Source organism: Pseudopipra pipra, chromosome 4, assembly GCF_036250125.1.
Source record: "Pseudopipra pipra isolate bDixPip1 chromosome 4, bDixPip1.hap1, whole genome shotgun sequence".
In the NCBI taxonomy this organism is placed as follows: Eukaryota; Metazoa; Chordata; class Aves; order Passeriformes; family Pipridae; genus Pseudopipra; species Pseudopipra pipra.
In genome coordinates this window covers 57,540,291-57,556,092 of record NC_087552.1, presented here as the reverse complement: position 1 = coordinate 57,556,092, position 15,802 = coordinate 57,540,291, and the positions used below count along the sequence as shown (strand labels likewise).

At 40.3% G+C, this 15,802-nt stretch overlaps 1 protein-coding gene across 1 annotated transcript in view; it reads right to left on the bottom strand.

The window, feature by feature from the left end:
- The window catches only part of DHX15 (DEAH-box helicase 15), a 43,022-nt gene extending 28,786 nt beyond the window's left edge, over window positions 1-14,236 (bottom strand). The window contains exons 1-5 of the mRNA XM_064653105.1: window positions 14,078-14,236; window positions 7,915-8,263; window positions 3,593-3,786; window positions 2,349-2,508; window positions 1,751-1,969 (exon numbers count right to left, since the gene is read on the bottom strand). Coding sequence (XP_064509175.1) covers window positions 1,751-1,969; window positions 2,349-2,508; window positions 3,593-3,786; window positions 7,915-8,263; window positions 14,078-14,145 — 990 coding nt within the window. The 5' untranslated portion in view covers window positions 14,146-14,236. The remainder of the gene's footprint in view (window positions 1-1,750; window positions 1,970-2,348; window positions 2,509-3,592; window positions 3,787-7,914; window positions 8,264-14,077) is intronic.
- Window positions 14,237-15,802: the final 1,566 nt, after the last annotated feature.

The window sequence follows — 15,802 nt, the reverse complement described above, 5'->3', positions numbered from 1 at the left end:
ATGTGGACTGCAGAACTGTAGACTCCAGAGCAGAGGATGGTATCTTATCAATGCAAGTTTTAAGTGATTCAGTGATACAACATGGTCAATATATTTATGCATAATTATATATATATATATATATATATATATATATATATATATATATATATATATATATGAGCATGTACTGTGTGCAGGATTTTATTTAACATTTGTTTATAATACATTGTGTCCTGCAGATTAACTCAGTGGAAATCAATAAACCTGTTCATACAAAACAACAGAGTAAGTCTGTAGCACGGGCAGGTACTAGCCCAGTTCAGTGTGGAGCCAGGCTGCAACTGTTGCAACAGGTTATTGAGAGTAATACACAGCAAGTGATATAGCAAGGACATAATTTATAAATCAGAAGGACAAGTATTTGTGCCTCATGAAAGGTTAAAGACCAGCCTGATTCAGCATCCTGGTAAGAAAACAAAATCTGCTGAAACAGCTGGTCAGCAGTGTTCCTTTCTGTTGCCACCGATTCATCCACCCATTTGCAACAGCTGTTTCATTAATTCACACATTTACTTGCCTGGCTAGTCTGAACTACAAATTCAAGCTAAAACCAAGCAGGTAGACTTCAAAAACCACAACTGTTGAACAGTTTCCCTACCTGTACTTAAACTCACAGCAATAATCCAAAGAAGGACAAATTTATAGGCCAGAGTATTTGCTTTTACAGGGACCACCATTGCCTTGTTTTTTCAAGGGAGGAGATGATCTGCCAGAAGATACTTTAATCGAATGTCTTAAAATTCACCCAAGAGGCAACACATCTTTATATCTGACAAACCTACTCAAGAAGCCTGGATACCTCTAGCATCACAAGTTATTTGTACCACTTTCCTCCCTTGGCATTGTTAAAACTGTGTATGGTTAGATGAAAGACACTGAATTGTACCACATCCTTTGAAAAGAGAATGAGTTGGAAAAAGATTTTTGCTAGCTGCCTTTCTTTCCCTACTTAAAACAAACTTTATGTTGACAAAGTCCAGCAAACTTTCATAATGCAAACTTTTCATATGGGTTTTTTACCTCTTCTCCATCTCAGTCTACTAATTAAGATACTCAAAAGAGCTTCAAAGCAACAGAGTAGGACTAAAAGAATACCCCAGTTCATTTCAAGTAAAGTATTTAAGACAGCCAGAAAATTCTCGTTTCCTGATGTAGCTTAGCTTAAGTGCTTTTAATACCATCCTCTTTTGCAAGGCACCAAGTCCATTTCTGAGACATAACTCCCTGAATTTGTGGTACATAAAGTCTACAGCCTAATACTCTCAATAAAAAAAAAAAAAAAACCAAAACCTAAGCATTCTTATTAAAACTTATACCGATAGCTAAGTAGCAGAACCAAAGGGTTATTCTTCAGGTAAGCTGTACAATACACATCCAGAAGTGCAGAGAACTTTTACTTTTCAGTAAAAGCCAAAGATGCTGTCAGGTACCCAGAAGTTTTGAGTTCACATCAGTACAAACCTTGGGATCACACTACACGTTTCTGAAGTACATGAGTTAAGGGGAATTTTCATTTTAGAGGGGGCTGGCATAGCATATGTATATTACAGACATGTACAATGTCAAAGGACCCAGAGTGTATGGCAGGGGAAAATATCTCAGGTCATTTAAATGATAAACTACAAAAGGAAACTAAAAATCTCAGTCTACGCAAGACACTTAAAAGAGTTATTGTACAGAACAATGGATAAAAATGGGAAGAAAGTACCTCTTGTCCAGTAAGAAAGAGTAACAGATCTCCCTCTTCTTCTTCACACATGTGAATTTGGATCACTGTTCGAATGGCAGCCTCAAGGTAGTCCCTTTCTGGTTCTGGAGTATAGAATATCTCCACGGGATGGGTGCGACCCGGGATCGTTAGAAGAGGACAGTTATCAAAATAGATCTGAAACTTGCCAGCATCTAAAGTAGCACTCATAACTATAACCTGTAGGTTTGGAGGACAAAAAAAAAAAAAAGTTATTCAAGAGGTTAACAAGAATTTGTGAAATGTTACATGTGCAATATGTAATTGTAAGAAAGTAATCAACTATTAAGCATGTTTTTATCACCTGAATACAGCACCCTTGTTACAAAGGTCCAAAAAAATTCTTAGTCCAATACATAAGGTTAAGCTACAATTACATTGTTCGTAGTAACTTCAATACAAACCACATTATGAATTTCCTAAGGTTATCCTTCCAATGTAGATTATCATAGATCAAAAAACCATTATAAAAATCAGCTAATGGTAAGCACACACAGATACTTTATTTAATATGCCTGAAACTAGAAAGGAGATGCTTTTGGACTTCATCATTACTGACCTTCAAATCAGATCTTTGTCTTACAACTTCCTTCAGAACTCCCATCAAGATATCCGTAGCCAGTGTTCTCTCATGGGCCTCATCAAGAATTATAACACCATAGCGCTCCAGCAAAGGATCATTCATTGCTTCACGAAGTAACATACCGTCAGTCATATATCTGAACACAAAGAGAAACAATGTCAAAGTGCATTCTGTTTAGTAAGTCTGATACAGAATCCTCACAAATTAAAAGCAGAAACATCAGTAAACTATTTCCAACATGGTATCAAGGCCATTTTAAGATTTCAAACAGAAATTACTTTAGAGTATAAGTGAAATCTGGGATTAAGGGGGGAAAACTTAAAAAAAAAGAGAAGGAAACAAACTTCAGGAACATTTATAACTAGTTCATAGACTATTACTGGCAGACTTCCACACCTACAATCAGAGACAGGAAAAGGAGGAAAACATCCTCTGAAATCCTAGAAATACTGTTTCTGCAAGAGTTGCTACTCTTTTCTGTTTGCAGATCATCCATTCACTTTTTGCTTTTCTGTCTCGGTTTAATTTCTTTTTACACATTAACTTTATTCTCTACCCTTCAACTACCTGTATAACAAAAGTGAATACCTCTTTTATAGAAAAAGCATTAAGCCTTGAACTACACTATGTGGTGCTTTTAAGTGAGCATTTTGAATGTAAACTGCAAATGACATATTAAGTGCACCTGGTTCCAGCGACACAGCACAGGAACCTAGAGCAGCTGATAACTAAAATGCTATGGATTATGTGTCCCACAGCCAGTTTTGACACTCTGGATAGTTCTCCTTACTGAAATAAACTACTGAACTTCACCAGAAGTACCCTGAGTAGAAGATACCACAGACAAACAACTGAATGTATAATAACAAAGAGAAACTGCATGCTGAAGGGCTTTATTCTGAATAGCACCTTAATTATAAAATGCTTCTTCAGATCACCTTCTTCTTTATGGATCATTCAAAATTAATTTCCATAGAGTGCAGTGATTTCTTTAGAAGGAATTAATAATTTCCAACTCTACTCAAGCCTCACACCTCAGGTTTCTCTCAGCTCATGCTATGGGTTCCAGTCTCTCTTCCCCACTCACACAGAAAGTACCTATTCATAGACTCACTCCCTTATTACTCCTTTCATACCTTTGCTCACACCATTCACTACCCTGCAATTCTCTCACCTCCGAGTATAATGTTATAGCTTTACCTGAGAGTTGCCATACTTACTTCAAAATGGTTTTTGCACTACTGCAATCTTCAAATCGAATGGAGTAACCGACCTCCTGCCCCAGCATGACATCCATCTCATCAGCAACCCGCTGTGCCACGCTCATGGCGGCCACTCGCCTGGGCTGGGTACACGCCACTCCCCTCTTCGGGCCAGGTAACGAGCGCATGTAGTCAACACACCACTGGGGGATCTGTCAAGGACAAAATTCAGTTATAAACACACTTCAAATGGCCAGATATAATCCACAACCTTTGTACAGGATCAAGAGTTGGTTAGAATTCTATGGAGATGCCAACTGCGCGCACAAAAAGATGCAAGTAGGAGAGCAGATAGACTAATTAGTTTGACCTAATGTCACTAAATAAAGCCCACTCACATTAAACATGTGCATAACTATCTTTGAAGTCATCAAGGAAATACATGGGTTCACAGTACATTTAAGCACTGATAGATTGGTACCTTATACAGACACTTAGCAGCAGCCAACATGCTCCAAAGCAACCAAAATTAAAGCTAACACACTCAAAAATTGAGATCCATAGCACAGTTTGTTGTTAAAGTTTTACAGTAAGCAAACCATGTTTTGTGTCTTTAAAACGTAATGCTTATTAATATGTTTTAACAAAAATAACGGCTTTAGTGATATATAAATATTGTCTAAGCCAGGAGGCACGACAAATAAAATGAACAAATAATTATATTCAGTAGGTTAATTATTGTTCTTCTGAAATTTCATCAACCGGATATGAAACTCCTATGCTTTCCTTCCTATATTAGCTCTCGTTTTATTTGTCAGTCAGCAGTTTTCTGTAAGAATCACCCACAGTAAGAAGTTTTATTCAGAAGAACTCCTAAGGTCAGTAACAGTTTGATGAAGACAGAATATTCTCAACATGTTCTTAGCGTGACACTTTATGAGAAGACATCTCCAGACACTACTAGTTCCAAGCCTACAAACAAGAAGAATCCACTCCTTCTTAGCAATTACTTTTCAAGTTTTCTTAGAAGCTCACAGAGAAAAAGAAAACATAGCACTTATACATTGTACCAATGAGGAGTAACAGGAAAAGCAGTATAATTTGAATGAGGAAACTTTTTTCTCAAATATTGTATTTTCACAGCAAAATGGACATAAGTGAACGCCAAAATATACCCAAAAGCAGACAAGAGTGTTCTAATGATTTTTTTAATGAAGAATATACTTTCACTATAAACACAGGAAAAATAAAGCAAAGAGAAACAAAATATGACAGGAGATTATTAGACTGCTGTGAACAACTCAAATTTCTGAAAACCCTATTCAAAACTAAAAATAATAGCAGTTCTTGAACACTAACAGCAGTAACATAAAACCCATGTGACATATACATGGCTCCTTTAATATGCAGTGTAGAGAAAGCAGTTTGCTTCCCAAGTCACTAGTAACAGCTCAACTTTAAAAGCATATTAGGTGAAGCTTCTTGACTTTAAACAGAGCAAGACTAGAAATAAGTTTTAAACAAGCAGGTCTGTCAGGTCACTGCAGAATGAAATAAAAGCAATTTAAAAGTGGTTTTCCAGTAAACAGCAAAACCTTCAGCACTGGTGTCAAATGAAAGAAAAGGGCTACGCAGACTTCACTGTGCTAAGCTGATTTAGACAACCACCCAAATACTTTCCCTGTCCAGCTTTCAAAGACATACAAATACTGAGAAAAAGGACTGTGCCATACTGCATTTTGTACTTCAGACATGTCTGGAAATATACTGAGCACTTCATATCATCCAGTTCTTATGAAACCTAATGTACAGTAGACTCAATGCCACTGACACAAAAAACCTATATAATTACCAAAACCCTCAACTTTCCCTAAAAAAAAAGTCATTTTACCAATATCAAAAGCATGATGACCAGCTTTAGTTAGCATCATTTAGTCACAAGGACCTTCTCAATTAAGAGAGATTTTAAAATATAACTTTCAAGTGAGAAAAGTTTCACCTTCTGTTGTTTCCGTTGCCTAAGCCAAGCACTTCCAAACCTGGGTGCTCTACAAGACTAAAATAAAATGTGCATATAATCACAGAACCGTTTGGGTTGGAAGGGACCTTAAACATGATCTGGTTCCAACCCTTCTGTCATAGGCAGGGATGCCACCCACCAGACCAGGTTGCTCAAAGCCCCACCCAACCTGGCCTTGAACACTTCCAGGGCTAAGGCATTCACAACTTTTCCTGGCAACCTGTTCCAGCATCTCACCACCCTCACAATGAAGAATTCCCTCATAACATCAAATCTAAACCTCCCCTCTTTCAGTTTAAAACTAATTTCACCATGTCTTATGTATATTTGTCCATGTAAAAAATTACTCTCCGTGTTTTCTTCAAACTCCCTCCAGGTATTGAAAGACCAAGAGGCCTCCCCAGAGCCTTCTCTCTGCCAGGCTGAACTAGCCCAACTTTTTCAGCCTATTTTCATAGCAGTGGTGCAGATAATAATCAGGGAAGAGACTTGACAGGCAGCAGCTCACTATCAAGAAGATTATCTACTACTATATAGCCTTCTACTATCACCATGGAAGGAAAGATAGTAATTTTGGAAATAATTCTTTTTCAAATTATGCTTGCTTTTATTGGTATGAAATTGTCATTAACAACTCATGTACAACTGCAAGTTTGAGCATTAGAGTGTTTCTTAACCACAGAACATTATTTAGCTTGCTCTGATCAATGAATCTAAGGAGAAGAAACCCACATCCCAACGAGTTTTGAGACAACACTCGACAACAAAAAGGATGTGACACTCACATGCAAAATAAGGTTTTCATTAAGTGGCAGTGATATGTTCCTATAGAGACACTCTCAATTGTTTCAAAATGTATCTGCCAGCTCACAGAGAGAATTCAGAGGAAGCAGGGAAGCTTTCAAGACAGCTCATGCACTTTTGGGAGCTTAAATTCCACTTTTAGGAAAGATGTCTTAGGTTTCTTAAGTCCTTTCAGAAAGCAAGGGTTAAAGTAGCAGGATAATTCAGGAAAACCTTTATACCTTTGGAATGACATGACAGTAAGATGCATTTGAAGTATAAGTCATAGATATTAAGAACACATAACCCTTAGATCTTGAAATTTTCAGATCATGTAACAAGTAACCTTGTTTTCATATAGATAAGCACCTTTTAACATAAATATTCATAATACTGTATCTTCCAAAAAACTACATAATCAAACCTTTCTGAAGAATTCTGTAAAACCCCAGTCTCAGCTTACACACTTTAAAAAACAAATAAAAGTAACGTCATATTACCTTCTAAACAAGACACCAGTTCCTAAAATGTGCAACAAGGGCATGTAACTTCAGATATTTCAGGCACAGCTGTGAAAGGTATCCAATGTACTAATACCTCCTTCACATTTTCTTGACATCCAAAATTTTATGACTAAAAATATTCTTAGTCTTTAAGACTTACTGTAAGTTAGCTATAATCCATTTTATAAAGACTAAAATATCCTTCAGTTTTTATTTTCTGCCTAGATAAAGGGAATTTATCAGATTACAGAACAAAGGGCTTTTTTACATCACTTTTCCACACACACTTTAAACAGCAAATCAGAGGATAAAGTTTTGAACACGTCTATCATGCTATAAATACATAGATATTCCTTTTTACCTTAGATCCTCCCTATTAACTGACCCAAAATTCTTCTTAAGGATTGAAGAGGCTCTGCAGATCTGTTATCGCTATTTTTGGTGCTGAGAAAGACTTTAAAAGCCATTAATCCACACAAAAAGTGATTTTTAACTACAGCACTGAAAAGCTCTATGACCCCTGAGAAATTTCAGTACCAAGGAAACACAAGTCTTTACCTCTCAAGTTTGAATATCACCAAAACATATGATGCAATCAGATGCCAAAACTATATCTGACATTTCAACTCCTTTAAAGTTTATATCTGCAGCAGTAAGCTTCCTAAAACACTAAAAGTTCATACTTTGCAGCTGCTATCTACACAAACAGCCAAATAAACTATTTGGAACCACCACTTCATTTTTGTGGATTAGTACTTCTGTCACACCATTAAACCTCTTATCTCCCTCTACCAAACAGAAATAGGGCCAGGGAACAGTACTGCATTTCAAAGGGTGGAAGATGCTGTAAGATTCTTCTCACTTTCACATTCATTAAAGCAAATAAAACATTCACCAAATTAGTTTTGCTTACAGTTTGTGAGGTAGTCTTGCACAGTGAATTTCAAGAAATCAAAGCCAGTTTCATGCACACACACGCCTAGCAACAGTCTAAATCTTTAAAAAAATGCAATATCATATAAATAAGAACTCACCTGTGTTGTTTTACCAGACCCAGTCTCTCCGACCAGCACAAATGACTGATGCCTAATCAAAATATCTGTGAATCTTTCTTTATATTCCCACACAGGAAGTTGTAGCCTTTTTTTCAGGATGTCATAATATCGTGGTGTATGTGGTAGATTTGTGAAAGGGTTAATACTGTGTGGAATCATTGCTGGTTTTATAGCTGGTAACCCAGCAGCCCCATAATATGTAGAGTTGGATGTAGGTCGCAGATCCTTTTCCTTGTCCCTTTCTCTGTCACGATCTCTATCTCTGTCACGATCCCTGTCGCGATCTTTGGAACGGTCATCACGGTCCCTGTCCCGGTCACGATCCTTCCTGAAATGAGTTAGAGACACAGCAGAAAATGAGACACGTGAATATTTAAATGCAGAGGAGGAATTTAAATACAACACAACTCTAAAGGTACCCAGTATAAAGTGGATACAAACCAAATCTTTTAAAAAGCCTTGCAGGCAGCTACCCAGAACAATAAGCACCAAAGAGTAACAACAGTATGATGCACACTCAACACTAGATATATACAGATATACATTAGATATACTCACTGTACCCAAACACTACCACAGTTCCTCTCATTACAGGCAAGAAGGAAGAAAGCCATCACATGGAGAGAGGATCATTTTAACCCTCTTCATTTAATAACTATAAAGAATCAGCTGTGCATTCTAGACTTCCCAGTTCTTCCCATCCTTACTTGCTGCAGCAGAAAAATAAGATTACACTTCATAGTCTTTCTGCCTACCTACCCAAGGTATTATGCTCACCCACAAAAAATTAACTCAAGATAATAAGCAAGCCATGGAAGAGAAGCTTGATTTTAATATCCCACAATTACTTTGTAGCTTTTTTTTTCTTTCAAGTCTTACAATACAATTCTGACTCAACCAACTCTGATATACAGGTTGCTGAGTCTGGAACTTAGACTTAAAATCAGCCACTGCAGTTCATGGGATCAGATTCATTTAGATTGGAAATGACCCTTAAGATCATAGATTCCAACTGTTACACTAACACTGTCAAGTTGTGTAGTATCTTCTCCAGTATCACCTCCTACCACGCATTTAAACAGCTCTTATGTATTCCTATTTGTTCCAAATATTAAGTAAAAGAAGTCACTGCACTTGCAAAACAAAGACAGCATTATTTTCAATCTCTGGCCACAGTCTTAGTGAGAGTTTCTCATTTTGCGAGTCCATGTACTTGTTCTTGCACATAATCTCACTCTTCCTACAAACACACACTCGCAAAAAAAATCCCTTGTTTGACCCAAAAAACTACAGCCACGTGCTTTAATAAAAATTCCTAATTCAGGACTTTGAAACAAGCCCTGCTTTACAAAATCAACCTATCACATTTTAAACTATTGTGAGTTAAAGGATTAGTGGCATCTTTGCCTGCAAAACTGAGGATGCCCTCAGCTTGGGCTCCTTTTGTGCACTAGCTGAAATCCTATCAAAAAGGCAAAACGACAAACTAAGTCAAACCAGCTTTATAGTAAGTGCACACAAACATTTCCAGGAGTATGAAGAAAAAACCAAACCTCTCATCCTTTACCAACACTCAGGTATATCTGAAAGTAGAGAGCTTGTCCAAAGAAAACTGTTGGCCAACACTCCTCTCCACGTTTTTTTTTGTTTAAAACATGCAGTTGGCATTCAAATATAACTGTTGAAATAATACACAAATTCCTACCTACAGAGAAGATACAGTAACCAAGATTATATTAGTACTGATTCTATAAATTTTAATTCAAAACGTGCTGTGCATTGGAAACAACAACCACTACTCTTTTTAAATGTAACGAATGCAGGCTTTATTTTTTTTCCTCAATACTTCAACATATTATGGCCACAGAAGCCATCAAAATACAATTTTTTAAAGACCATTTCTTTTAACACAGACCCATTGAAAATAAAGGATTACAAAACACTCTGATTACTGTCCCTTAACTCACTTGCATATAGATTTTCCTGAAGTTCTGGACACTGAATTATCTAAAAATGAAGACCCTTTTAGAGCATTTGCTTGAATCTGAGATACCCTAGCTTCAACAGTACTTCTAGCACAGTCAAATATCATACAAGCTAGAATCTCTTCTCACTGTAAAATGGCAGGCAAATATTGCAGAACAATAGGTTCATATTCTCCCTACGAAAAAGTTACCACTGTTATAAAGTGATGGAACTAGGCTCCATTATGCTACTCTTAGTAACATGTATCACACAGGAACAAAGCTTGGGACTTGCAGGTGAGCTATTTACCATCAGATTTTCAAATGTCTGCAGGTACTGGGATAAACACATGCATGGTCAGACAGTAAGAAAAGTAAATAAAGGTATAAAAGCAATTTAAGAACAGTGTAGTTAGGGTAAAATGCAACAACACACTTCTTGGAAGGTAGACTAAGACACATTACTTACAGTTTTTGATTTGGGGTTTTTTTGCACGTGTGTTTCTGAAAGATTTTTATCCTTCACTGCTATCTAGTCAAAGTATAAAAAAACCCCACACCAACAAAAACCATTCCACAACCATTTACTTAAGACAGTATGATGACAAAAGCTCCTGCATTGCAGACCACCAAGTGCACCTTCAGATATGCTTCAGCCCCACATGAAGCAGCACTACTGCTAAAATGAACAGATCCACAATATTGCCAACCCTTCCCATGTGTTGGCTCAAGCATTTCACTGCCCTTGTGAACAACAAGCCCCTCCACCAGCGTGAATTCTAACTCGAATCAGGTCTTGTAGCACTGTTATCTCCTGTACTGGTAGCTATTAGTATGGGCTTAAAACAAACAAAAATACAACCTCAAGAACAAAACAGTGGATTAAATGGAGTACAAATACAATCTGGCATGGAATGTCCCATTAATCCCCCATTTCTCAGTTTCTTCACTGAACTCTTACAGCTATTTAATTGCTCAAACAGAAAGGGAACCTATCAAGCTCTATCTCCACTTCAGAAGTAAAAAACTATTTATGTGTTAATAAAGAGAATTGAGTCTTTTTCCTATTAAAAAAAACAAAAGAGAAACAGGGGGAACCAGATCCCAGCATAGAAACAACACAACAAACAACATGCCTTCAAAATTACTCTCTAACACTCATTTTATAGCAACACTTTTTTTTCCTAAAACTATTTCCCAGTCTCCCATTATTACTGAAACTTAGCAGACACAGACTCCCTTGGTCAACAAGAGAAAAGAGGAATGACAGTTATGATGCCATATGAATTCCCTAAAATTTATAAAAATATAACTGGGCAGTTTTTAATTTATAAACTGTCACATTTTAGTTATTTTTCATTATTGCACAGGGAAAACTGAACTCCAACTCGGAAATTAACAGTAAAATAATTATAATTTAAACATTTGAGTTGTGCCCGAATGCCATAACAGCCTCCAGAGTCAGGAAGTGGCTGGGGTTTTTTGCTCTGCTTTAAAGTGAAAAAGTCTGGTCTGCTATCTGCCTTTATTTCCTTCCATTCACTCATATATAATATATCCACATATGAATACAAAAGAAACACTGTAGCAATCACTAAATCAGAGGATAAAAAGCATATAAAAACTAAAAATGGAAACAAAGGGCTCAAGGTAAACAACTGATCATCACAGTGAAAGTCTAAACACACCTAACAGAGCATCAGTGTTATCTCTCCATTACTAAACACGGCAACAGTTGACGCAAAAAAGGCAATGCAGCTAAAGGAGAGTTTCTGTTCCATACGTTAAAAAATCAAAGTACAATTAGTCTGAACGATACATCCCACTAAATAACTCTGATGTTACACAAGAACTGAAGTATATTTGCAAAAAAATTAGCATATTTTAAAATAGTATGTATGTAATTCACACACTGTAACCAAAAATCTTCTGTACAATTTCCATTTTTCCAAGAAATTTTTTACTTCACAGATGGTACTTCAAGTCCAAAGAAAACAGATGTCGTAGGATGCTTAAGGTTACACCAACAATTACAAACCTATTGGCCTGGCACTGCTACCTTGTAGAGCCACACAGCAATAGAGTCGTTCATTAAAAAGGGACTAAAACAATAGAGACTACCTTGATACAACCTTTATATTTAGTCACATGGTCCAGTTTGAATGCAAGATAAACTACTATTCTGAATGTGAAGTGGTAACCATACAAGGAGCTAATTCAGTTTAGCCCAGCTCCAAAACCACCTAAATTACATGAAGGCACTCTCCACACAGAGGAGGACATGTACACACACGCTGTTAACAAGGCCCAGTGCATCTTCCTTACAGGTTTGCACAAGCTGCAAAACCAAACTACCCTAAAATAAACCAACCACGTAACTTCAGTATGCCTCGTGCTACGTGAATTAAGATTTCAAGCACTGTAAGAAATAATCATGGTCAGTAATTATGCTTATAGTGAGTTGTACTCAGTCCTATGCCATTTAATGCTTTTACTGGTAGAGGAGGAGGGGACAAAGAAGGGGCACTGGACCAGCACTTCTACAAGCTTTTAGGTGCCATAAAGGTCAAAGTTTTCTGGTTTAAAAATGCTACCACTAGTGGGAACTCATAGGATACACAACGTGGTAAGACTAACAGTTCAGCACGACATCTGATAATCAGTAAAAACAATGATAAATAAAACCACACCAAAACTATAAAACCCACGAACACACAGACAAGGAAATACTGACCTATGGTTATCTTGACAACCAGACCTAACAGTCGCACCACACTTAAATAATGCCCGGTTTTGACACAACCACTTGAAAATTCTACAAAAATCTCTACAAACAGAAAAGCTGCACATGTACAACTTTCCTGTAGACTCAGAGGAGCTATTTCAACCTCTGGCAAATCATACAAAATCTCATCAAAGGAGACAAATAGCTCACTCCACTTATTCTGAAATATATGATTATGGTGATCCTACGTACAGGAAACAGCCGATCAATAATAAATTTTGTTCAGCTGAGAAAAATGCATCCAACTCTACAAGCTAAGCCTACAAGCTCACCTTAAAAAAATGAAAAGGCAAGTTTTGCAAAGACTGCTTATCAGTGAACATTAACTGCTACACCAGACTGCAAGCTTTCGGAACAAGCTCAAGTATTTTTCTTAGATAAATACTCTAGTCCAAAACAACACCGATGGACTCTAGTAATTGTTTAACTCTCCGAAATCTTCTGTGCTCCTTCAAGAAGGCCAAACTAGATAAACACTGTATATTTTTGTACTCCTTGAGACCTCAGAAATTTACTTTAAAGAGACGGCCATGATCCCTCCCCCTCCCGCCCAATTAGAGGATAAAAAATTATGCAGAGAAGGCTCTAAAGCAACTGTGAATAAAAGCACAGTACCAGTGCATTGTCTGTGTTCTTGCAATTTCATTAACCTTAACGAAAATGTGCTGAAGCGCGTCCAGTACAGTCCTAAAACTTTAACCTTCGCGAAACTAAGGAAAAAAATCCCTCCCTTACCCCTATCGTAAAACCCACCTCACCACCGATTTTTACTTCAAGCCAAACACATCCCCGACGGTGACTGAGTGTAAGATGCTAACAAAGGAATACCGCTCCTACCAGGTCACACGGGCTGGACAAACCTCGTGCTCATCTCTAGGCCCAAGTTTGCCAGGCCTCTCAATGCAAAGAGGGGACGAAGTAAACAAACATAAAAGGAAGGGGGGGCAACAGACACGTAAAGGCGGCGAAGCGCCGCAGACAAAGCCCGGCGCGGGGGCGCGGGACCCACATCGCGCCGCCCCCGCCGCGGGCGCCTGGCCCGGCCCAGCCCAGCCCAGCCCACCCGCCCAGGCGGCCGGGCCCGCGCCCGCCTCCCTTCCCCCGCCTGGCACCGCCGCACAAGGCCCTCCCGCCGCTCCCGCCACCATCCGCCCCCCCCCCCCCCGCGGGCCCGGACGATGCCAGGCCGGGCCCGGCGCTCCGGGAGCCGCGGTGCTAGGGGCCCGCCTGCACGGTGGCCTCTCCCCGCCCCGCACAGCGGCCGTCCCGCGCCCCGGGAAGCCCCAGCCGCGGAGGGGCGGCCAGAGTCGGGGATGGGGCGCGGATGACGAGTGGGCCGCCGCCATCCGCCCCCCACCGGCCCCTCCCCGCCGCGGGCCGCGCCGCCCCTCACCCGTCGGTGGTGCGTTTCTTGCTGGAGCTGTAGTCGTCCCCCAGGTCGAGGCGGTGGCGCTTGGACATGGCGGCGGTCGGGTGGTCGGTCCGGGCGCTCCGCGGTCCCTCCCCGAGCGGCGGCGGCGAGGCACGGCCGACAAAATGGCGGCCGGAAGGAAGCGCCGTGGCCGCGCGAGACGGTGGCGCGCGCGCGGAGGGGCCTGTTGGCGAAAGCCTCCCGCCGGCGCGCGCCCGACGGCGCCGCCCCGCCCCGCCCCGCGCGCTCCCGCTGGTTTCCTGGGAAGGGCCTCGTCGCAGGATCGTAGGGTCATAGCATCGGCTATGACCAGATCCAGACACCTCTTGAACACCTCCAGGATGGTGACTCCACCAGCTGCCTGGGCCACCTATTCCAATGCCTGACCACCCTAACAGTAAAAAATTCTCTTGTATCTAATCTGAATCTCCCCTGTCTTAAGGCCATTTCCTCTGGTCCTCTCACTGCAGGCACAGTTGGTAAGACCGGCCCCGACCTCACCACAGCCTCCTTTTCAGGTGATTGTAGAGAGCGATGAGGTCACCCTCGAGCTTCCCCTTCCTCAGACTAAACAAACCCAGCTCCCTCAGCCGTTCCTCATGAGACATGTTTTCCAGACCTTTGACGAACCTTATGCCCTTCGCTGGACATGCTCCAGCACCTCAATGTCCTTTTTAAAGCGAGGGACCCAAAACTGAATGTAGTACTGGAGATGCAGCCTCACCAATGCTGGGTGCAGAGGGAAAACAGCCTCTCCACAACCCATCCTGAGTGGAGGACGGGAATTTCCACAGAGGGGGGTTGAGCCAGGATAACTCATGAAAAACCTCTGTTCTAGGCCATTAGAGACTCCCCTGGCAACGCTCGCCTTGTGTGCGGAAAAAAGGCAACCTTTTACAAGTCAGCTGTGGCAAAAGCAGTGCTAGAAAACCAGGCACATTAAAGATACACGCTGTAGAAGCACATACAGCCTTTACCCAAATGTCAACAAGAAGTGTTCATGGCAGTGTATTTCAGGATGAGAAAATTTAGCTGTCTCTCAAAGACCCAGAAACACACTTACCAATGTTTACCATTTCAGCACAAGGGAAGCCTGAGTTCATAAATAACACAAACTCCAGCAGATTTGTTCAGTCCTACTGCATCCCAGTCTTCTCAGCGTGAGCATGGCTACAATAGCATTTAGTAATACAGTTCCTGAAGTGAAACAAGACACGAGTTCAAGTGCCATTTCCTCATGGCAGTTAGGTTCTGCTTGAATAGTTACAGCAGTAATTAGTTACTTTTCACACTTCCAAACCGCTTTAACTGCCAGAAGAAGTCTGCAAGCTTAAGTGTGGTCCAGAAGAGTTGGTCCTTAGGTTGTTTCTTGTGCCCCAGAGCTGTTCCCCATCTCCTGCCACTCCCAGCACCTTTTAAGAATTGGGTTAACCATCCACACAAGAAGCATTTGTCCTGTGACTGAAGGCACAGATGCGCCTGGGCAGGAGAAGATGAAGTCAGGCAGATAATGAGATGCTTCTAATGGCCATGCCTTCAGGTCAGAAGCACACTTAGTGCTCACTGAGCAGCTTCTGCTCCCACACAATTTCATTCAGACATTTCTGCTCCCTCTAAGTGTCAGCAGCTGCCTCACTTTCCAGTGCAGTCACTTGATACTTCAGCACAGCTCATAAAACCCATCTCTAAGAGCTTCCAGAAAAGCAA